General features: G+C 35.2%; 1 protein-coding gene across 1 annotated transcript in view; it reads right to left on the bottom strand.

Annotated features, from left to right (window-relative positions):
• Positions 1-25438, bottom strand: part of TMEFF2 (transmembrane protein with EGF like and two follistatin like domains 2) — a 249255-nt gene that overhangs the window by 45240 nt on the left and 178577 nt on the right. Inside the window, exons 6-7 of the mRNA XM_060151381.1 lie at positions 6167-6315; positions 5395-5454 (exon numbers count right to left, since the gene is read on the bottom strand). Of these exons, the coding sequence (XP_060007364.1) occupies positions 5395-5454; positions 6167-6315 (209 nt within the window). The remainder of the gene's footprint in view (positions 1-5394; positions 5455-6166; positions 6316-25438) is intronic.

Genomic DNA, 25438 nt, shown 5'->3' with positions numbered 1-25438 from the left:
TTCTGAAATTAGCGATGATGGTTTGAACCTTAGCTCTATCACGTAATCTTTTTACTTACTCTTCCTGAACCTCCATTTCTCACCTGTCAAACACATATAATATCTGCCTCACATTTCAGTTGTTAAGACTGAAGGAGACAATACATGTGAAAAGCCTTTGTAAATTGCAATGGCTTCTACAGAGAACAAGTTATTATGACAATTTGCTTAGTCTATCTAGATACCCTTTCAGGATGTCAGTTTCCTCTCAGTGTGGAGAAATGGGCTGATGGAATAATAATAGGATGGATGGAATTTGGTTTAGATGTGTATTTCTGGTTACTTTCTTCCATATTTCAGACCTGAGCTTAATATCTAAATTATTGCTTAAACATAAGGAAAAGGTTTCTAAAGAGAACATTTCCTAAAAATTAATCCTGCCTAAATATTATAAAAAATGGTGAATAGCCACACTGTAATGTACACCAAGTAAACACATGGACTCCATGCGTGTCTGTATCTAGACTCAGAGGTAGGGAGACCCTGGCTCCCTCCCAAGAGTGGGAATGACTCAGGGCTTACTTTTCTCATTAACAACTAATAAAAACGGGAAGTTTCTCTTCCCATATTCGGGCTATAATCTAACATATTCTGTATCTTTACTCAAGCTTTCTGACTGTTCTATTATCCAGTTCCCGTTGAACCTGTAGATACACGAGGAAGACAGACTGAGCGTGCTTTCTCTAGCAACCATTTTCCTCAGTATTCTGGGTTATCTTTTTCCAATTTGAAAATATACATAAATGTAACTCATAACTTTAGTCTGCCATAGAACTCTATCATTGAGTTATACATATTTTAATGCTATGCTCTAGAATGTTATCAAAAATTGATTTTAAAAAATCCCCAGCTATATGAAGAGCCTTTTGGCATATTTTGTAAAAATCACTGTTGAAGATCTTATCCATTCTATATTTTCCAGTGATGCCTTATAAAGAGATCTATGCTAAATATTTCCTTTAGAATTTAGTTCTGGAGAAACTTTGGTCTCTGAACTGATTATTTATTTTTATCAGACAATAAAAGACCTAAGTTCCATTTTAGCAGAGATCTCGGTTGATATATTCACCTTTGTAAAGCCCAGGACAGCAGAGTGTGTATGGCAAGGACTCTGAAAATATTTGTTGAATGAATTGATTCAATAATTTCTCTTTTTATATTGGTTGCAAGAACGCTTAGGGCTAAATGCAGTAACGATAATAGTCTATGTTGCTAATATGTTTATTTTCCTCAACAGTTCTGCTTTTATGTTTTCAATTTCTCTTTAAAAATTTTTGTTGAATATATTTTAATTATAAGTCTCTGCAAATACTTTTGGAAACTGGTACAAAATGGCATTTAAAAATACATTTTATTTTCTAGATGATAAAACACAGACTAGTTTAACTACATGACTGTTTTGCTTGTTTGGTTTTTTCTTACATCTAATAACTTATAAAATTAAGTATATTTTTATCAGAAAAAAATATAGCCACTTTTATGAAGCATGACCAGACTTTTAGACAGAAAAGCAACCCAATCAGAAAATACACATACCAGATGAAGAAAAACAAAAGAGTTGCACTTCATTTTTTTTTCATTATAAGACATGAGAGAATATATGTGTGTGTGTATACATATATATATATATATATATATATATATTTTAAAGAAAATGTTGCAAATTTCAAGAGGTATAAAACATTTTCTATTTAAAAACTTCCAGAAGGAAAGTTTAATATTAGCATTTTGAAACAATGGAAATCCCTGAAAGCCTTAGCTTTGTGGTTTTATAAAATTGTGTTCTCTGAACCTTTCTGTGAGTGAAGAGAAGGACCTAAATCTAAGCCCGTCTTAGACTGATGAAGGGAGAATAGCATTAAGTGGCTTGTTTAGCTTATCAGACAGGGATCCTTGTCTGCCTTGAAACAAAGAGATTCAAAGCTCTTGATTCAGGACTCACTAATGCCTTGGGTCTCATTAAAGGAGAGAGGGCAAAATAGAGACCAAAGTCAGACACAATTGGAAAGTAATGCTGGCAGGGATGATTTGGCAAATTCTTTGGTTTCCTAGCGTCCACTTCAGTTATGTGCCTATGAGGCTCATGGAATTCACAGCGCTGCATAAGTTCAGTCAAGCTCTAATCATGTTAGGGGCGTGGCTCTCTTAGTTTGCATTTATTTTTTTGTAAATTAGCCCCTGCTTGTCCTTACTTGGAGTCTCTCTTTCTAAAGTGATATAAAAAATGAGACACAGCATATTTATTTCTAGAGTTAAGCTTTCTTTAAAGTATGTTTCCATTTTTGTAATCAGAAATATATGTTCTTGTATTAATAGCTGCAAGGTAGGCTCAAAGGAAAAAAAGGGCGGGGGGGAAGCTAAAAGTTTAAAAACTATAGTATTAAGGACATGTTAGGGGAAAAATGAGAGTGCTTTAAGATCTGTACCTCCCTGTGGTGGGAGAGCGCATGAATGTTTGTTCAACGAGGGAAGTGACTGACATTAAATTAGCTGTGAGCAAATAGCAAACTTCTAGAAACCATGAAGTTCTAGTTCCTGTTTTCCCTCCTTGGGGAGTTTTGAGCATGTGGAACAGAAATTAAGAGGACAATGACATACTGAGTCTCCATTTGGTTCCTTTTACTTTTTTCCAAAGTTTGAGTCCCAAAATTCGGGAAATGCAAATACTACTAGAAGCCTGGAAATGCTGAGGGACCTGACTGTTATTTAAATAATGTCTAAAAAAGGGTATATATTGCATTTTAATAAGATCATCGATGAAGACAGACATATAAATTAAATCCAGGGGAATTTTAAAGTGTGCAATCAATGTTTAATTAGAAATTGCAAGCTTCAATTGACATTATCTTTGTTCCTGTCTTAAATTTGGATTTCAACAAACATGTATTTTTAAACTTTACTTTTATCTCAGAGGTTTTTCTTTGGGATCTACTAGATAAATCTGATGTCAAATTAGAACATCTTGGACAACACTGAGTGTCTAGATAGTTTTCATTTGCACATGTATTTAAAAACACATTCTCACGTTCAATAAAGACCTAAGATAGGAAACAATGTCAATTAAAAGCATCGACACTGAAGATCAGAGATGATCTGTTTGAAACCAAACTCAAATATAAAATATTTTTTGGAATAAGAGTTCAGCTCCCCAAACTCTCTGAAAATGGACAAACCGTTAATATGCAGTATGCATAATATAGAGAGAATAGCAAACTCCATTGTATTTATTGGTGCAATTTTATAAATGCAAATATATTTGCACATTGATGCTAATCAACTTGAAGAGTTCTTTGTTTCAGGGACAGAATTCTCAGGGAGATGTTTGATTCTGCTGTGAGCTCAATGGAGAAGATATTCACAATATGTTACATTTTTGAAGATTTTTTTCAAAATGAATTACTTTGCAAAACAGATATAAATGTATTTTAAGTGCAGTGTGTTAAGTTACTCCTTGTATAAAAGTGAGATCATTGTAAAATTTCCAAATATTTTAGGCTACAGTAAAATTAAATATGTCAGGTAGTGACTTAAAATGCCAATATATACTTTTAATAAAATATAGAATTTAACTTTTATATCATTTAAAATTTCAAATATATGCTATTAGCTTCAGACCTCAATTTTTCATTATTATCTTTTATCACTTTTAATATTTTCCTGTAGATCAGCATATTCCAAAGTGCATTCTTGGTGACACTAGTAATGAAAAATGTGCCACAAAAAATGTGCTATTCATCGAATAAGTTTGATAAAGGCTATGTGTTATTAGGAATTATTCATAATTATTTTAGGTGTGATAATGACAATTTTATTTAAAAAGGATTAATCTTTTAGAGATGCAAGCTGACGTATTTATTTCCACATATTTTGAAAGTGGAGAAAGATGGGTGTGGGGATGAGGCTAGGTTAGCCATGGGTTGATGTTACTCAGTTTGAGTGATGAGTACATGGGGGTTCATTTTACTATACAGCCTACATTTGTGTGTATTTTGTATGTATTAGAAATTCTGTACAATAAAACATAAAAAACATTAAATAAATAAAAGATACACATCTCTTAAAAATTTTACAGTGCATATAAGAGCCATGAAGAGTTTTGGGTAAAAAATTCATTTGTTTATCTGGACTCTTCCCAAACCTACTGACCATGGACTCTTCTTTTCAAGGAACACCTATTAATATCTCTCCTGGACCCTTTGGGAACAGCTATACAATATCTACGTAGAGCTAATGTGTTTTCATGTATCATTGTCCATGATAATTGTAGACTTCTAGCACATGAAAATTTTATTTACATTGTTGAAAATCATTAAGATAAAAATGGAAAATTAAAAAAAAGAATCCTTTTGTTATTTCCAAATTCTGAAATGTTTGAGGTATCTATGAGTAAAACATCTGATTGACTAACTTTAAAAAGTTTCGTCAAGATTTATCATGTGTATAAATATAATGGCAGAAATAGTGTTAAAGGAAGTGTAATTTCAAAAAGAGTGAATAGTAATCCATATTTCAAAAGAGAAGCATTTTTTGATTGAATATTAGCCATAAATCTAGTTATAAATGTTTAATAGCTAAATGGAAAACTGCTTTTTTAAAAAAAAACTGCTTATCATTATCAACCTCAATAATTTATTTTTATTATATTTTTTATCCTAAATTTCTATGAAATTTAAGAATCTGTTAAAATCTTATTTGAATACCCACAAGTTATTTCTCACTCAGGAAAACTATATTAGGTAAAAATATTCCTCAAAATAATATTCTGTAATTGCTAAATAAGATTTACATGTCTACATTAAATGCTTTATAATTTTGCATGTGTCAGAGTGTAATTTTACTCTGTATAATTTTGCATTTTAGTTTCTAAATAAAGAATTTTATTATTTTTTAAAATAAATTACCTATACCTTTTTAACTTTGCATCAAAATAGACAGCCTGTATTACTATTTATAGATGTCCTTTCTTTCTAAACTTTTTTATTGTTGACTTTTATAAAAATTCAAACAAGAACATTTGCATTAATTATAATATACTGCCAAAAATTGCATTAATTTCCATTGATGCCCATTAATTTGATAAATGTTTTGTCGTTTGTACCGTTTGCACTGTCAAAACAAGTTAATTATATCTTACTGACATTTTTGACAATTGCTTTAACTGTGGCAAAAAAAAAAAAGTGTCTTATTTGCTTCGACAAAAATTCAGTCTTGTCTATTGAAAATTTGAACTAAGCAAGAGAAGACTAGCACATGTCAAAAGTCTTGCAAGATCATCTTAGGATCAATGGTAAACAGTGGTTCCCCAGAACTCTTTAATAGCAGTGCTCATATTTTGTAGTAGAAAATATTACGTACCTGTATAATCTGTTCTTGCATAATGCCCATCTTCAGATTTAGTAGATGTAGTTGTGTTATCTGTGTTAAAAAATTAACAATAAAGATTACCTGTTTCCTAGATATCCTTCTAACAGTATCTTCACTACAATTAAGGAATTTTCAACTATATTTCTAAGCAATCTTTATACAAAGCAGATTTACAAGGTCAATACCTGTTCGAGAGTGAATAATAGAAGGATATAGGCTTTCTAAGGTTTAGGGCAAGGAGAAGGTTCACAGTTATAACTGAGATAAGTTGGGTAAAAGAATAACCAATCAAAAACAAAAAAGATGTTTGTTTCTGAACAAGAAACAAAATAGAACATTCCAGGACATACTGCTTATAAAAATGTACTTGAAATATTTCTGTTGAGTTAATACCTAAAAGTGGTGTGATTTGCTTTTGATTTCAAGGTTGTCTAATAATCTTTAGATTCTTTGCTAAAAATGATTTTCACTTGCTTTTTTCCCTGTGCAAGGAGTATATCTGCTATCTTCTGAATATTGGCCTCTGGGTTGATGGCACTGTGAAGATACAGTCCCATTATATAGAAAAAAATATGGACTGTTGCCAATAGGCCCTCAAACTCCTATAATCACCACAATTGCTGCAGTAAAATTTACTGCCCATTGTAGGTCAGAATTGTCTTTCAAAAATGAAGCTGCTGCCTAATAAGGTGTTATCTCCACTTTTCATTTCTACACAAAGACTAAAGACATTCTTTAAAATTAATTTTGGTGTGAACATTACCTTGACATCGACCCAACGACATGACTTCGATTTTCTCCTGTTTCTGACATGATGCTTCTTTGATTTGACATGCATTATCATAAGATTTCCCATCAGAAGCACAGAGGGGATTGAAGTTGGTTTGAGAACAGTCAATGTTGCACACACACCTAAAGGAAGAGAGAAATAAAAATGTGTGACATCAATAGTGTTGTTACCACATTATAAATAAAACACAAAGTGGAAGAATTGCTAGGTTGGCAAAATGCAAGTTGGCAAAATTGAATTTTATCTTTCCAGGGGAAGTTCCTTCACTCTTCTACCTGAGGTGAAAAGAAACATAGAACAAATCAAAAATAATTCAAAAGACTGAGCAATGGATAAAAAATAAAAAGGGAAAACTCAGAAAATAATCATCAGTTAATCTCTGCCACTGGAACTTTTAAAACATGTACATAAACTTCCGTGCTGATGCCTGCAGAATTTGAATAAGCTGAAGTAGCCATGAAACTCTGCTTTACAATTACCTTAAATGAAATCTTGCTGTGTTACTTCTTTTCTCAGGATGTTTGAATGGTGAAAGCTTGAGGAAAATGATTCAGAGAACATTTAAGAGAAAGTACACACGGAGATTATTTGGAATACAATCAGGAGTTAAATTTCTTCAGCATATAGGAGGATACACATAAGATGTGCTAAACAGGAATCTTCAGTGGTCCTTAACGTTTTGAGGAGATAACCAAACCCTTTGGGAATCAAGTAAAAGGTATGGATCTCTCCTCAGAAATACCTATATTCATATGAACAACTCTGCATAATATTTTAGGGGTTTCATGGGCCCCTTGAAGTCTATCCCATGGAGCCCTTTCCCAGATACATACTTCTCTTTCTATTTTCAGTTTTAAATAATTATAAGTTGAGTATTGCTCATGATTTTAATATTTTTACTAATAGAAATAAAAATTTGGTGAATTAATGAAAATTAGGTCACCTGAATTAAGAGAATTAGACATTTAAAGCAAGCTTCTTATGATTTTTCCTATGTCCTTATAATTCTCTGTATTTTACAATCTACATTGTCACTCAGAATATCGTGTTTATGTGTGCAAATATGTTAGTGCCTTAGAATATAAACCCATTTAAAATTTTTATTAATATTTCTATTACTTTTCTAAATAGATGATATGCTTCTTGAAGTGATGAATCACACATTTTAGTTTTGTATATCTACTTGGAGCTGAGCATAGGATATAGTGATAACAAAAACAAGCAGCTGACTACATGCTGGGTTCTAAACATGCATTGCTTTCTTTAATCTTCAAAACAGCCATTTTTCAGTCCAGTGGTATTACATAATGTCAGAGAGCTAGTAAATTGTGGAACAAGGACCCCCCACAGATGTGTTAAAGTAAAATACAACCCCTTTCCTCTTACTGCAGGCTGTGTATGTTTCCCGGAAAAATGTAAACACAGCTATTTATAAGCAGGTTTCTGGGCCTCCGTAAGTCTAGGGGAAAAGCCTAGGATTCTGTATTCTTAAGCAGTCAGCCTGGCACCAGACTCACTTCCTAGGAATCACTGCTTGATCGGTTTGTTGGCTGAGTGCGAGAGGGTTTGTCTACACATCATTGCTTCTCAGAGCGTAGTCTTTAAACCATCTGTATCAGAATTACCTAGATCTCTGTTAAAAGTGTTGGCAGATACTGTACTCATTCATTTAATATTTTTTTGGTAAGAGAATTGCTTTAGGGACACTTGGTTATTTTTAATATTTCAGTTATTTAGATACAAACAAGACAGATGGTAAGCATCCCTACATGCTTAAGTCATTGAGAGTGGTGTTCCTACCTTGGCCGTGATGGTGCTACATGACGACAGCTACTGGGATCGTGACATTGCTTCCTTGGCTGACTCTTGGCATCTGAAAAATCTGAGATCAGGAGCTCCTACATGTTCAAAGAGCTTTTGGTCCTTTTCATAAAGGATTTGGAGAAGTGACTTGTAGCTCAGGCTTGTTCTCCTTAACCATTTGTAGTATATTAATAAAGAGGGGAAGGGACTGACTTTTTTTGTACTTTTAAAAAGACAGCTTCATTTATGTTGAAGACAGTTTAGGTTTTGACTGTTGTTGTGTTAGACTCTAGAGACTATCTCCTTGAAAGACACTGAAATAATTATCTGTTAGCAGCAGCAGAACAGAGAGGAAGGTATATGAGAACCTCTGTCCAGCTGGAGTAAACTATGTAAGATATCAAGGGCTTTTCAGGTTTCTTCAAATTGAACACAAAGAAATTCAGGGATGTACGCCATATATAATCTTGACAAAAAATGACTGGCAATTCAGAAGTCCATTTGATAATCATAACAAAATGGTGAAATGAGAATAGAGATGGAAAGAGAAAATTTGATTGAATTGAACTGGCCAGATTCAACATTTCAGTGAAGAATTCACTTAATTAAGCCATAGCACCAAATTAAACAATCGTTCAGGATGTCTTACAAGATCTTTCTTTTCCAGTTGGCTTTTTTTAGTTTGACTGATCTGATCTTAGTCCCACAGACTTTTTGATGCCGACATCTTCTTCCCTTTCCTTTTCTAGCATTGCTCGTTCAGGTATCTCCTTTCAAGGTTTGTTTCCCCTTTGGCAATTCCTCATTCTTACTGCCTCAAATAAAGCCTTTCAGGAAATGCCTAAGATAAAAGTGTAGACATTTGGCATTTCTATTCTCATCTCAAAAGGAGGACCTAGATTCTTTGAGGTGAAAGTAAGATGGAGTTTTGCTGGGCTATAAGCTTTAGGAAAGCATGGGTTATAATTATCTTTTTTTCTACTGTATAGTGTTATACCTTCTCCTTCCTCCCTCCTCTTTGGGCCTTGCATATATTAAATAAATGCATGAGTATAATAAATTTGCTCATGAATTTCAGCAACAATTGGAAATTGGAAGTCTGTGAAGAATGTTTTTCTTTCTTTGAATAAGTGGAAAAAGCTTCATTGATTGCTGAAATGGCTTTAAAACTATGTAGCTTAGGGAAAGGGAAATGTTGGGACTGGCTTACAAAGACCTACCATTTCTACGTTTATGAAAGACCAATGAACTCTGATTATATGATCGTTACTTACTATATATTTTTTGTACCTAAGTTTATTAGGCTTAATTCATTAGAAAACCATGCAAGATTTCAGGACCATGGTCTCAAACTGTTAAGTCTGTCTTGATTTTTATCAGTAGTGGCTCAATCATCTTTGTGTTCCCTGTCCCGCCCAATACCTTTCACACACTAAACTTTCAGTAACTGTGGTTTCAATACATACATAAATGAAACGAATGAATACAGAAACATGATTTTATATTTTCAAAGAAAGGATAAAATTAATATAAATTCTCATCACTCTACTGCCTTAGAGATAGACATAGGGTAGCTAAATAATTTTCTTGGCAAATATTAAATGTCCTCACTGAGATCAAATGAATATTCAACTGAATTTGAGGATAATTATACTAGCTTATTTAATGATAGTGCCTGTCCTAGTGTTATGTGCTTTATATGTTATTACTCCTTTCATCCTTCTATCTCTATGAGGTAGTTACTTTTACTCTCTCCATCTTACAGATAAGAATATGTAGACTTGGAGAAGTCACACAGCTTGTATGCGGAAGAACGTAATTTTGAATATAGGCAGTCTGATGCCAAAGCCTGCACTGTTCTACATACTGTTCAGTACAATGAAAAACAAGAAAGATCCAAATGCCTACTATTAACTAATTAAATGAATGCTTTGGGTGAATAGGGCTTGAAAAAACAAGACTGTGTCTACTTTTGGAATATTTATCATGATTTTATGAATTTAAATAACATTGACTCAGTCTCTGTCTTCCCAAACAAGTGATCCAGGCTTTTTAGTATCATAGGGTCATGAGGATATATCAGAGAATATTAGTTTTAAAAAATTCTGAACTAACACTTGGTATTAGAATGAGTAACTGATACATGTTAAATTAATCTGTTTATTTAAGGCATCAATTGTTCAGAACATTTTATCCTTAATGAAACTCTATATAAAGTTGGCTCCACATAAAAACACACACAGACAGACACACATACACATACGAACACATTCCAACTGACTCTACTGAAATTACAAAATTGTTACGTTTTAGCACAAAACCAAAGTCTCTGCTTCAAAACTTTTAAAATATTTTGGAAGTTCATATTCATCGGGCAGCAGGGTTTTGTGTCTTTATATCAGTGGATGAATTTGTGTATGTGTGTGTGGAGAGGGGGCTCCCTGGTGGCATTTACTCCATTGTTAATGTGCCTGCTCTCTAGTTCATATTTTTACTTTTCTGCAACCTTCTCAAGGGCGATGTGTCTTTTTTACCTTTGAATTCCTGGTACCTAGTAGAGTGCATCATAGCAAGGCTTTAATAAATGCTTGCTGAATGAATTACTGAAATTGTGACAGGATGGAGTTGGAAAAATTTAAAGAAAACAGTCATTGTCTAGATATTAACACATAGGCGAGAGAACCAGTGATATATTCAGATAAACTCTCACCTAACTTTGTGTTACTTGGCACATGGCATCTGTAAGGAAGGAGAAGGACCTTGAAGAACTAAGGTTCACCTTCCTCCTTTTATTTGTGTCTGCACAGACAAAGGAAACAGAGCCCTCGCTAGCCCTTAGCCTCCTCAATGGCATAGCAGTCCAAATACAAAAATGTTTTCACCAGCCAGGTTACTACTTACATTCTGTGGTATTTGGGTGCTGTTTTTAAGAACCAATACAATTTGAATGTGGTCCTGACTTGTCAGTTTAGTACTGTTTCAAACCATTGAAAAGTATAAGGCTCTGATAAAAAGGTGACAGAATTATCATATAGTGTAATAGTGAGAATGCAGGTTACTCTGTGCTTTCACAGCTTATGTAAACTAATCCAGGGTTTTGCTTTCTACAGAAATGAAAGGCGAACATTTTTAAAAACAGAAACTATCCCTTCTTCCCTGCTTTTGGCAAATAATTGCATTATTATTCATTCTGAGAGGAGTAACTAGTTAATTACAGCATGTCACAAGTATTTTATGTGAGCCAAGGATTTGTAAGGCTGAGAACTGCATGGATGCCTTGAAGGTTTTTTGTGTTTTCTTTTCTTTTCTTCTTTTTTTCAACCTATCTCAGTCTTTTGACACTTTGACACTGCGATTACATAGATCTCTTTTCTTCTAGGCTACGAAGAGAAAGAATCAGCCCTACTTGAAAATAATAATTTCAGGGGTCTCTATGTGGAAATACTCCCCTCTGAAAATCCTTCAGAGAAAATTAGCATTGACTGAAAACCTTAGCTCTCTGAATTGTAAGAAAGAAGAGAAATATCCAATAAGCTTAAAAGACCGCTTGATGGAGCGAAGAATCTAAATTATAGGAAGTAAAACTCACATACATTTATAATTATTTCATGAATATTTTGGAGGATTTGACATTAATTCAATTCCCTGCCTCTCTTGAAATGCCTCTTCCAAGAATGTTCTGAAATGAGTTAAATAAGCCTTTCCCGTGTATTTAAGAATGTCTTGTCATCCACCAGAGTGTGAGGATGCAGACGCTTCCAGGTAGCAAATTACTTATTCATGTGTCTGGTTTGTGGCTGCCCTCTAATTTCACTAGATTTTGTTTCATCTATCAAACATGCCTATCACTTAGTGCTCTCCCAAGGTTCTTGATCTGATGTCCATTCAGAATTTTGACCATACAACATTCCTAATCAGTTTTAAAGCACTCAGTTGCATGGCAGTGACGGTGGTTTTGGGGTTGTTTTGGACCTTGACTGGTTTGTTTCCCTGGAGCTTGTCTGTCTCTGAGGTTACGATGCAGACCCCTTCTGGCCTGGCCAGTAAATGAGGTCAGAGCTGCTGTCAGTGTTCTCCGTCAGAACTGTCATGGGTGAGCTGCATTATAGTAGTAACAGTAAAAACAGTGTGTACCTTTCACTCAAGACTCCTGTGATACTTTAAATCCATTTACTCATTAATTTTCATGTCACTCCTTTTGATGGAATTTGATTATAAATATTTTACCTGTAAAGAAGCTACAATTCAGGAACGACTGAGTTGTGGGGAAAAAAATAAGGTAAGAGATGTGAAAATTCATTGAAAAGTTAAACCCTCTATACAAAGGGTGGAAGAGTGTTGACTGAGAGGTAAGGTGAGGAAGTCTACCATATTGTTACTCAGGTGACATACGTAAGCTTGGGCCAATAATTTTTTTTTTTTTTAATTTGAGAACAGCAGTCCTTTTTGTTTCAAAACCTAAGAGGAAGGAGCAATGCCCTTCTCCAGACATGTAACCTAGGATTACAGTGAGGGGGACCAGGCTTCTCTTGTACATGGAAGAAGTTCAGTTGCTATTAATATCTATCTTTTTATAAGGATTAAAGCATAGAAATTGGCTTGTTAGATGGAAAGGATTGAGAAAATGTCTAGAACTACAGATAGCCAGTCAATGGGTGTGTGAACGAAGGGAAACTAAGCTGAGGAACCCTTCCCCTAGGTGATGTCAGAACTTTCAAAACCAGAATCACATATTTAGCAGGAGGAACGATTCCAGGGAAAGAGACCGACGGCCATGTATTAAAATAATGTCTCAAATAATAAAGGTAGATGGGAGTGAGATTAGAGTTTGGAGTTTTGTATCAAATAGACCTGTGTTTAACTGAGGCTTGATCCCTTACTAGTTGTATGGCACTGGACTAGTTATTTAACTTCTCCACACCTATGAAAATCGTTTATAAATGTACATAAACTGCTTAACACTATTTCTCGAAGTTGTAATTACCTAATAAATATTGGTCATCATTAACTTTTGGCTTAGTGGTTTCCAATCCTGGATGCAGAGCAAAACCTCTTGTGGGATATTTTGACCTTGGGTGCCAACACAAGGATTCTCACTTAGGAGGTCTGGTATGAGGCCAAGGTAACTGCAGTTGTCAAAAATGCTACAAAATGTGATTCTGATGTGCAGCTGTGACAAGTTGTGATCATAGTAAATACTCTTTCTTACCCTCTAAGACTAAGAGATTTTCCAAATTTAGTGTGTGTAAGATTCGCCATGAGAAATTCGGATGCGATACTTCTGGGATGGGACTCAGAATCAACATTTTAAGCAAGTTCCTTAGCTCTTTCTAAGGCAGATAGCTTGCACAGCCTACTGACAAATCTCAGCCACTCCCTTTTCCTCTTTCTCTTTTATTCCACTATAAGGAGTTTAATATTCTTGTTTAATGTACATGCTTCAGTGACACGTATTCCTCCACATGCTTCAGGTGGTATGTGTGTGGTTTCAGGTGACAGGAACAGGTGATGAAATGCACTGATTGAAAAACATCAGTGGTGGAGAAGTCAGAAGGACTGATTCATCAAGCAAAACCAAGATGGAGTGGTGAGAAAGGAGATGAAAGTCTGGAGGGGCCCCCAGTGCCAGGCACTTAGCTCCAACTTCCACATGACTCCCAGGTTTAATGCTCACAAGGTAGGGAGGAAACCATGGAAACTGAACTATCTCAAAAGATGGGTAGGATTTAACAGAATTGTGTTGGAAGAAACGACATGGGGAAATGTGTGGAGGCAGACAGTGCACCAGGTGCTGGGGAACAGGAATAAATCAGTCTGATTGAAATGAACTCTTCCCAATAAAAGTGGCCGAGTCCAGCAGTCTATAGACAGATTATAAAGGGCCTCAATTCCAGTCCAAAGAGTGGCCTTTATCTTCTAGTCAGTGGGGAGTCCAGAAAGCTTTCTGAGCACGGGGTGATGAGAAGGTCAACGTGATGAAAGGGGTGCTTTAGGAAGATTAGCTGGTAGTGGAGTGTGGGCAGGGGGACTAGTCACCAGGCTATCACCATCAGCTAGAGGGACTAGCAAAGGAAAGCGCAAGAGTGAGGCAGTCACTCGAAGGAAGAATCCATAGGGCTTAGTGGCTTGATACTTAAGGCATATTGTAGCAAAGCACTAAGGTAAAAAATGTCACCCCTATGCATTTCCTGCTCTACCCTTTCCTCCTTTTTTTTTCCTGACCTGCGTTCTGTTCCAAATCGGAAACTTCAGAGAGGAGCAGCCAGGCTCAGGGTAGCAGCTGCATGTGGGATTCAGGGAGGCATCTTTTCCTCTCCCAGTAGGGAGAATTTTCTTTCTTCGCTACTGGGACAGAGGCAAACAGGGTTCTATCATGATGTAGATATCACGTAAGCACCCTTAATTGTGGTTTAGAGAGTTATTCCTTGGATTTTTAACATACACCTGGCCTGATTCCAGGACTGATTGATGAGGACTGTGGCAGCAGCTACGATTAGTGCCACTGCTCTGGAGAGCAGACAAGGCTCCCTCCGAGGCCTCAAGTGCTCCCACACCCCTCTTCAGTATATAGGATGTAGCTGAAGCAGGATTGAGCTCGTGATCCATTTTCATGTATCACAGTTGCATTTTTCTCAGGATTATTTTTTCCTTTTTGAAGCAGCTGCATTTACATCTTAAAATAATCTGAGTAAACAATTCTTCTTACTCATATACATTTTTAAAAGTATCTTGAAGCAAAAATCTGTCATTAGCATCATGTGTATGCTCTTGGTCATTAAGCTGGAAAACATATTCAATAACCAAGGGTGACTCTGATTACTAAGAAGCATGGTTGCTCTGACTAGATGGGTCTTAGTACACAACAGAGTCAGAAAGCATGAAAACCCCAGAATAAAAAATTGGAAGGAAAAACAATATAATGAAAAAAATCGCATTTGAATAACGTGATAGACTGAATTCCCACTCACTCCTTTCTGTCACAATCCATGTTGACTGTTTTAGCACCTTCGTTTAGGACCAGCTGTGGGATTCCCACACCCACTGCAGCCAGTGGGGTGGCTTCATGTTTATATTTTACAAACTGGCCCTCTGGTATGCTTTCCTTTGCCAAAGGACTTTCAGGAGTAAATATGCATGAACATCATTACAGTTTAGATTTTCCAGAAAGCTGCAATTTCATATCATGCCCTAGGATTTTATCCATGAGATATAAGAAACAGTAGATGAAAAATAACTCTGCATTGTGGTAAAATTGCTAGTTTGAAAACACTGTCCATTACATCGTTCAGGTGGTTTTCATTTGTCTGTTTAATTTTTATTTAGTTTCCTATAAGGACACTCATGATAATCCTTTTCAAAGAAAAAAGGTAGTGTTACTTGATGGTATGGCATATCTCCTTTTATTAGGTAATGTCACCTTAAGACCTGATGTGTTTTCCTTTACTCCTTGGCTCTCAGGGAGCTAAGAACAGTAAGTGAGTAAGAGTGTGTGTGTGTGTGTGTGTGTGTGTGTGTGTGTGTGTGTGTGTGTGTGTGCGCGCGCGTGCGTGTGCGTGTGTGTGTATAAATGATGGGTGATAAATGGGAACAATAAAATACCTATCCAACAAGTTTCAGTCAGTTTTATTGATCTTATGATATAAAGGTAGGAAAATAAGGTGACCTTTGTATACTTGCAGCGTTTCCTCATGAAATTAATTCCCGTTGTTTTTATAACATGTTTTTTTTCCAGACTGATGTCCACAAAAGTTTATGCTGTTATAATTGAGTATAAAAATAAAGTGTTGATTAAGTTATGCTGGCATGAACTAAATACATTCATAATTAAAACTTGTATCAAATAATCTCCCTTTATGATTATATCATCCTTTATCTTTCACTTATTAATTTTAGTGTCAATTTAATTTAAATTTGTTTTTAAAATAATATTTAATACATATTATAACATGCTATCATAAATTTCATTATTTGAATAATGAAAAATATGATTAAAATATTCATAAGGATGTTATATACCAATCCTGGAAAGAGAAGTTAGGAAATATGATTAAGGAAGGAAGATGCCTTTAACTTTATCCATAATGTTATATCTCTTAAGAAAAGATCAAAAATAAATATGGTAAAATGTTTGTTAAAACTAGGTGGTGGATACACATATGTTATATTTTTGATAGTTTCAAAATATAATTAAAGATAAAAATATTAGATTTGACATTTTGCTTAAATGTCAAGCTTAGTAAATATTTCTTGCATCGATTTAGATCTAGATAATCTATTTCTAAATTGTTTAAACCACATTTGAAAAAAATAATATGAGCATGGAGAAATTCCAGTAGACTAAAATGTGCCTTGGTAAATAACAACTGTTTATGTCTATATAAAAGTGACTTTCAAGTAGAGTTTGTTATATGAAGGGAATCATTTCTGTCCTTCTCTCTCTCTCTCTCCTCATCTTAATTTGTTCATCCACTGAAATGTTAAACTTGCAAACACATGGTGGCATTTTAGTTTACAGGCCAAGCCAGCGTTCTTCATTGACTTCCTGCAGTGTTGCCAGTGAGTTTTGATGCTCTGAAACAGGGCTGTATGGCAGTGTTGGCAGCCAGAAATAGTCGTGAGCTATTCCGAAACCCTTGGGATGAAGGACTTTAAGTAGAAGTGTTTGAACATTTTGCCCTGAAATAAGAATGCTTTAGAGTTTCTCAAACATATTAAGCTTTAAAAGGTAAAAAGTTACAGGATGTGTGAATACCTCCCTGCTGCGAACTCCTGATAAGTTCCTCTTGTTAAAGGTGTTTGGGGGTCTGCAACTATTACTGCCACACTTTTTTTGTGTTTTTGTTTGTCTTTCATTCCTAGGCACATGCATTTTCATTTATCAGGGATCTCACTGAATTCAGTCTAACCCTGTTCGTGTAGTTGACCATCTACTTGGTGCCAGGTACTGGGCTAAATATCACAGACACCAAGATGGCCCATGTGATCCCAGCTGGCAACAGAGATCACAGTGAAATGAGAAAAAATAGTATCCACAAAACTGTCATCAAAGTTGGCATAAACAATGTGTTTTGAGAGCACTGAGGAGAAACAATGACTTCTACCTGGAGGATCTTGAAAGGTTTCAGGGAGAATATGATGCTTGAACTAGAACTTGAAGGAGGAGTAGAATTTTAACAGGTGGTTTCCATGGTGACTTGTAGCAAGAGAACTTCTAAATCCTTTACTGCACTGAAGTTACCTCCATAACAATATCATTTCTTATTCTCTTCCCTCTATTGACTCTCTCCTCGGTGTGCATGATAAAACATCTTTCTTCTTCCCTAAAACTCATGTCTCCCTGTTTCATGTTAGAAATGACAACATATGCCTCCTGTTTGGAACCCAGAGCCCTAGAGGCTTCTGCAAATCAGATCAGGTCATTGAAGGGAACTTACACCAGGAGTCAGGACTCTGGTTTGGGCATTCTTCCTCTCTAGCTGCTGGGTATCTGGCCGCAGGTTACTGGAGGACAAGCTGACCAAATAAGATAATGTCTAGGGTGGTCAGTTCTAAAATTCTGATACTTTATTTCCTTACATTCATATTACCTATTACTTCTGTTTATCCAGCACATCCTCATTTTCCTACCATCTTCCCCGTTTTTGTAGCTTCTTCTCTGTTAAAGCCTCTACTAAATGAACTTGGCATTCTCCCCTGCCCTCCCTGGCCCCTAGCTCAGTGATTTGCACATAATAGACATTCCACATATAATTGTTGAATGAATGAATGAGGATTCCTGTCTGATTTTTCAATGTTTCCTTAATGTCCTTCTAATCGGTGAGTTACTCAGTGATTCCTAACTCTCCAGGGCTCCAGCCATGCTGTGTGTCATCTGAGAGTGCTTCCTTCCTGGGACTGCTGCTTCTTCTACTAGGTTGCTGGCTGTTTCATCATCTATAGCCTTACTCACGTGCTCTCCATCCTGTCCTCTGTCACATGTCCCCACAGTTTAGTGGAAAGAACATGGACCTTTGGATATTATTAGGGTCTTAGCCGGTTAGCTGTACCTAATAAATGCTTGTTGAATGAACAGCAGACCTGAGTTAAAATCTTTTTTTAAAAATTTATTTTATTGAAGTATAGTTGAAGTATAGTTGTGTTACTTTCTGTTGTGTAGCAAATGATTCAGTTATACATATATATGCATTCTTTTTCATATTCTTTTCCATTATGGCTTATCATAGGATACTGAATATAGTTCCTTGTGCTATACAGTAGGACCTTATATAATAGTTTGTATCTTCTAATCCCAAACTCCCAATCCATCCCTTCCTTCCCCTGCTTGGCAACCACAAGTCTGTTCTCTGTCTGTGAGTCTGTTTCTGTTTTGTAGATAAGTTCATTTGTGTCATAGTTTAGATTCTATATACAAGTGATATCATATGGTATTTGTCTTTCTCTTTCTGACTTACTTCACTTACTATGATAATCTTTAGGTCCATCCATGTTGCTGCAAGTGGCATTATTTCATTCTTTTTTTATGGCTAATATTCCATTGTATATATGTACCACATCTTCTTTATCCATTCTTCTGTCAATGGACATTTAAGTTGCTTCCATGTCTTGGCTATTGTAAACAGTGCTGCAATGAACATTGGAGCGCATGTATCTTTTTGAATTATAGTTTTCTCTGGATATATGCCCAGGAGTGGGATTGCAGGATCATATGCCATTGAGTTAAAAATCTTAATTTTGCAAGTTAGTTGACTGATTCATAAAATGTGGAAAATAACTCTTAGCTCATAATAATACCTACCTCTAAAGGTTGTCTGAGGGTATGAGTGGAGAACAAATGAAAATAACTTCATATGATATTTGGTGCATAGCAGGTTCTGTTGCTTCCCATGCTCATGAAGAGTTCATTCTTCATCTTGTATTAAATTGGTCTAGTGTCCATTCCAGGCTGACCATCACTATATTACCTTTCCACCTACACCTGATTAATCAACTGCAAATAAGCTTTGATCAGTTGGATAAAAAGACTATTTGCCATGCATATTTATCTAAAATCTATAAATTGAGTTTTTTTCTGCCGTGTTTGGAAGTACAAGACTAACGTTTCTTTCTTTTTCTTTCTTCCTTTTTTTTTTTTTTGCTTAAAAAAGAAACTGTTAACAGATAACATCTCCAGTATATTCTATTTTAAAGATGAGATATTTGGCATTGTCCTATAGATTTTAATAACTTTTAACTTTATATAATTTTCAAAATACAGAAACCATTAGCTTATTTATCTGATTTTCCAGAAATATTACACATTCTTGGAAATTCTAAGAATATCATCGTACTGAGTAATGCTAAAAATAAGTTCATTCACTCCTACTCCTATTTTTTCTAGTCCTTGTTATCTCTGTCCTTCACTTCTTCCTTACTTTTCTCTATTTTTTTATTGCTTTCTCTCTCTTCAAATATTTAAGCCAAGTATACAATCTAAGTACTGTGGACAAAAAATATTACCTGCCATTTCAGTAAACAAAGAATGTTGCCTGCCATTCCAATAAACAACTAATGTTGCCCACCATCAAGCTATCAGCCACGGCAGCCGCCCCTACTGGTGCTCCCTGAGTGGAATTCAGGGTGGAGAAAAATAACATACTGGCCCTAGATAGTTAAGACGCATATCAAAAGAATAATTTCAATGATACCAGACTCTTGCATCTTCCCATACATAAAAAGGCACTAAAATCATTAACTTGAGATGGCTGGGTTTTTTTGTGTGTGTGATTAGCCATAATCTTTTGATGTTCAACATGTGTTTTTGTTTGTTTTTTCAGCAAAAGCTCCTGTATTTCCTGGCTCCTCCCTTGCCTCTCTGGAACAGTTCCTCAGAGCTATCTGAGACGCCTATTCTGGGCTACAGTCCTCGGTAAGGCCACCAAATAACATAATTCTCAACTTTCAGGTTGTGTATTTTTTTTCAGTCAACAGTACTTAGGAAAAAGTCCCCTGCCATTCATGGAGCTTACTATCTAGCAGAGAAGCTTGCTATTTAGAACATGGGAAGGTTCAAAGTTCTTGATAAAAATGTAGAAAAGCATGTTTTTAATGTATTGTCTATAAGATGTATTTATATGCAGAGACAATATACATGAAATGAGAAATGAATCTACTTATACTCTCAAACATAGTAGAAGCAAACTCAATTTATAGATTTTAGATAAATATACGTGTAGCAACATGCATAAAGCCACATTGAATTCTTTTGCTCTCATTTACTTTTTCATGCTAGAGTTATTCGCTAACAGTGCTATTCTTTTTATTCTAATTAAGATATCAGCATTTCTATTCTTAAGCATGGCCGTGCAAAATGGTCCTGCTCTTGGCTTCATCTCAGAAGGCTTTTGAGGCTGCATAATCAAATGTGGACTTTTCTTTCAGTAATAGTATGTGGCCACTACAGGAATACATTATGTTTTGTAAAAAAACTATTTTGAACTTTTCTAAGAGGAAAAATCAACAAGCTATTGACTATAACAAATACTGGGGCTATCATAAGTTATTATCTGAAACTTGGCAATATTTTTAACTTTATGGTGACTATATATTACATACAATCTATATTAGGGATTTAATTTATCCTTACCCATTCTACCCATCCATTTCATAAGTTGCCAGTCTTCTATCTTAAGCAACCTAAATTATAATTTCTTTGAATTCAAAACAATATTTCTTATTATCACATATTATCTTTTTTTTTTTCAAAATAAGTACATTTATGTTCCACACTATGAATGAGCATATAAAAAACATAAATTCTATTTAAATAAATCAGCCTATAGTTGATTACAATTTAAGTCATTGGATGATAACTTCTGTTTATCCACTGAATAGCATGTATTCTGTACCTTTCTAGCTCCCAAATGATCTACCAAGATTTGACATCTGTCAGCCAGGCAGACTTGGGGCTTGCTGAGATCATTATCAGACTCATATCAAGGCACCAAAGAGACCAATGCCAACACACCATACAGGATGCTTTCATTACTCATCCAGATGTTGTATCAGTCAGGGGACCCCTGAACAAGAATTGGAGTTTAAGCTCTATTTTCCCTGATAACATGCTAGCCCTAAATAAGTGAACTGGTCTGTTCTTAAATTTGGGGTTTTTCTAATATGAAAAATACTTTTTAAATGTAAAGTTCTAATCAAAAGTAACAATATAATTAAAAATATATTTATATCTGGAAAGAACTGGGGTGACTTTAGCTTTGTATTCATACTCATATAGATCAAAGAGTAATTTGGATCATAAGAGATTTAAAATATTGTACTGAGAAAAATTATCAGTATATAAATTGGAATGACAAAGTATAGAAAAATTAGTAAAAGTACATGCAAATTAAAAATTCTCTCCTCTGACAGAGAAAAGAAATAGAGGCTAATCCAGAGTTAGGACACTAAGATGCTAGGAATTAAAAAACAGCTAAAGATTAGTGTGCATCTACTCCAGATCACCAGGGAAATGAACGAGCCTCTGAACTGCTCTCTGTGTTTCTACTCTGCCTCTCTAGAGTCAGTTCACAGAATAGCCAGGGTGATGCTTTCAAAACGGTAAGCTGGGACAAAGTGAGCTTATGTGGGAAGCAGTCGCATAGCACAGGGAGATCAGCTCGGTGGTGCTTTGTGACCACCTAGAGAGGTGGGATAGGGAGGGTGGGAGGGAGACACAAGAAGGAGGGGATATGGGGATATATGTATACGTATAACTGATTCACTTTGTTATAAAGCAGGAACTAACACACCATTGTAAAGCAATTATACTCCAATAAAGATGTTAAATAAATAAAAACATAAATGAGATCAAATCATTTCCTTGCTCAAAACCCAGCAAAGTCTTCCCATGGGCCGTAGGATAAATTCGATGGTTCCTACCATGGTTTATGAGGCCCTACATGATCTGGCCCTTGGCTACCTATTCAATTTCATTTCCTATCAGTCTTGTCCGCCCTTTCCATGCTCCAACCACACTGGACTTTTTACTGTTCTGAGGACACACCAAATACGCTTGTGGCACCAGGATTTTTCACTTACTGTTCCCTCTGTCTGGAGTGCTCTTAAATCAGATATTTGCGTGACTCAAATATGACCTTTTCAGAGAAGCCTTCCCTGACTACCCTATCAAAATCAGCACTTCTATTTCTGAATCCTGACATTATATCACATACTTGATTTTTTTAAATTGTCTGTTTCCTCCACTTCAATATATGCTACATGTGGAAAGCGGCTTAGTCTGTTCTGTCCATTGTTATATTCTTCAGGCCTAGAACAATATCTGGTACCTAATAAACACTAAATAAATATTTGTTGAATAAATGAGTAAATAAATGAATAAATTTCTGACTTAAAATATGTTTATATTTTAGTAGTTTAGACAAAGTATTTTTTAAATCTCTTTTTTATTAGTTATCTATTTTATACGTATTAGTGTATACATGTCAATCCCAATCTCCCAATTCATCCCACCACCACCCCCCACGACAAAAGTTTTGATTTGAATTATATAGTTAATTGATGGATTCATATTATTTTGCTTCAATTTTCAAGAAAAGCATTTCTTCATTCTTATGTAAAATTAATATTTATTAATTTTTGTTAAATGCTTAGCTCGTAGTGGATGTGCAATAAATATTTGCTGAATAAATGGAGTGCTTACCATGTACAAGTTACTAGACATTTTGGTATTTAATTACCGAAAAGAAAATAGACCAAATCTCCCTGTTACGTGGACTAGGTTATTTTAAACATGATGATGAATTTCGTGTCCCAAGGATCCGTGTTCAATAATCAGTAGGAATGGTAAAAGCCCCCACAGTTTGACAGTCCCTGGCTACATGCAGTGCATACAATTTGCCTTTTCGTTATCTATGTACATTTTGGGCACTGAAATCCATATTATACCACTCCTATCTTCTTTTTTTTTTCATTGGGATGCTCAAAATGATTTAGACTTCCTGTCTGTCAGAATCTTCTTATTCTGAACAAAAACTCCATCAGTGTTGTTTCTTTTAATGATTATTTAATTTGTACCAACCTTTGATATTACTATCCTTTATATCACCTATCCTTCAAACTATGAGTCAGTGTTTACTGCAGAGGTAGGAAATGATTGAAGGTTACTGTCTGCTGTAAGCTTTTGCCAATCAAGCAGTTTCTTCATCTTTAGGCAATTCATTATGTGTCTAATTTAAGTCATTTGATCATTTGATCATTCTGATCTAACTTCCAATTATACTTGTATCAACAGATCTATTTCATTTCAAAGATGCAGCAGCAGCTACTGAAAACTGAATAAATGGGCCTGTACTGGTTGAAAGTGCTTTCTGTAGATTCAGATATTTACATAGAACGAGGAGGAAATGTATATCAATTTATGGCTTATATGCAGCTATTACTAAATCATGAATTGGAATCAGTAGACATGTTAAATATTGCATATACATTTTAAAGTGAAAGGTTTTGCCTTTTCCCAGGCATTGTTTTTATTTTGACTATGGTTTCTGGAGACTACTAGTCAGAGGGTATGCTCTGCAGTATGTGTGGGTAATAAGGAAAGCAAGTGCAAAGCAGACAGTACCTCCCTTTGCTTAGCAAGATTTCGTAGGCAGCAATGCTCTTTTGCTTTCCTAATACGTATGCTGTGCCTGGGCAGACAGCATGCTGTTAGGGTGGTGGTTAGTTAATATTAGGGATTGGACTATATGTCGCTCTATACAGTTTTATCTACAAAAATAATTTATAAAAAATCTAAAATTTATAGCTATGACTTGTCATTAGAATATTTTTGTTGACAGAGGGACATTAAAATGGTCGCATGGCATTCTCGAGGCTGTCATTGATGCTTTCTTTGCCAGGCTAGTAAGGACTAAAACAGTTACAGGGTTTTAGATGCTAATTCTGAACTTGTTCCACTTGGCTACATATTCTTCAATATGTGTGCCCTTTGAAAGAATTTATGATTAAAGACCAAAGCTGTGGCTAAATCGCACAATTTGTAGTCTATTTTTTAAAGGCTAAAAAAAATGATCATCCTTTGGTAATGTTTTTAAATAGCAGGAGACACAAGCCTGTTAAATATAATACACTTTGAAGGAATCTTATTCAAACTATCAACACTAAATAAAAGGACTACTATATCTTTAAAAGAATAATGTATATGCAGAAAACAATGGTGTTCACTTAAGTAGCTCAAGCCTTTTGAACAATAAGTGTGACATTTAGAAGATGTCTCCTTTCTATGAGAAGGTACACACCCTTTTACTTGGTATCACATACAGGAAAGTGGAACCAGAGCTGTCAGCTGGTTCTGGTTGAGAGACTCGGGTCCATTCTCTTTTCCTTGAAGCATAATGCCAGTGTCACAAAATGTTGGTGTTGTCTCACTATACCATAACACAGTGCCATAGTTCAAGCAATCACTATGTCAGCCTAACCTAACTGCAGTGTATGCTTGCGGTCAGAGATAATAAAAAGTTTCACAGGACATGACACTGAAAATGAATGTTCGCTAAATATAAGGACTGTACAGAAATGAGCCAATATATCTATACCAGACCTTAAGTCACACTGGTAAATACTCACTTTTAACTTATACATTCTAAAGACTACTTTAAATGGATAATGATGATGCTACCAATTTTTGGAGGGGTGGCCACATCGTAAGAAAGAACTTGTGCATGGACCAAACATGACAGAATCCCATGAATTGAGATATGATTAAATTAACTCTGTTAGAAAAAAATTACTAGAAATATACAGAGGTATCAGGCTACAAGGAACTGAATGGGATGACTCATTTCGATTCAACATAGTCTAATTACCTAGTGATTACATATCTACCTTTGTTTATTAACAATTCATAATTAGATTATATTGGTCAAGGTTCATTTATTCTTGGAATCACTTTGAACACTACAATTTGACCATGGTAACCCCAAATTCTTAGGAAACTATCTGCATATGGCACTCAATCAAATAACTAATATCATTTTAATCCCATGACTCATCAGCTGAGACATGAACTGTGAAACACTGATACTCACTCCTAGCCTGAGACCCTGCTCTCAATCAGTGAAATATACCTAGGATCCTGTGAGTCCATCTCAGAGCCTTTCATACTTTCCCCTATGTTCTTTTATAAGCTAGTTATTAGAAGTTCAGTGAAATTGGACATTCCTCTATTTCAGCCAGTGAATGGGGTTCAGAGTCCAAAAGGTGCTTTCCTCAACTGGAGGGAGAAAGAAAGAAACTAAGTTATATTTTCTTTAGCATTTCTAAATATTACATCTTCCAAATAAGTAACAATAAAACAGCATGGCCAAAAGCTCTGAAGAAATTACAAAAGGCAGAATTTTGGTGTACTCATTCGTTCAGTCATTCATTCAGTAGATTTGTGCTGAACATCTA

The sequence above is a fragment of the Lagenorhynchus albirostris genome, chromosome 6, assembly GCF_949774975.1.
Source record: "Lagenorhynchus albirostris chromosome 6, mLagAlb1.1, whole genome shotgun sequence".
Taxonomy (NCBI): Eukaryota; Metazoa; Chordata; class Mammalia; order Artiodactyla; family Delphinidae; genus Lagenorhynchus; species Lagenorhynchus albirostris.
This window is presented reverse-complemented; position numbering and strand designations above follow the sequence as displayed.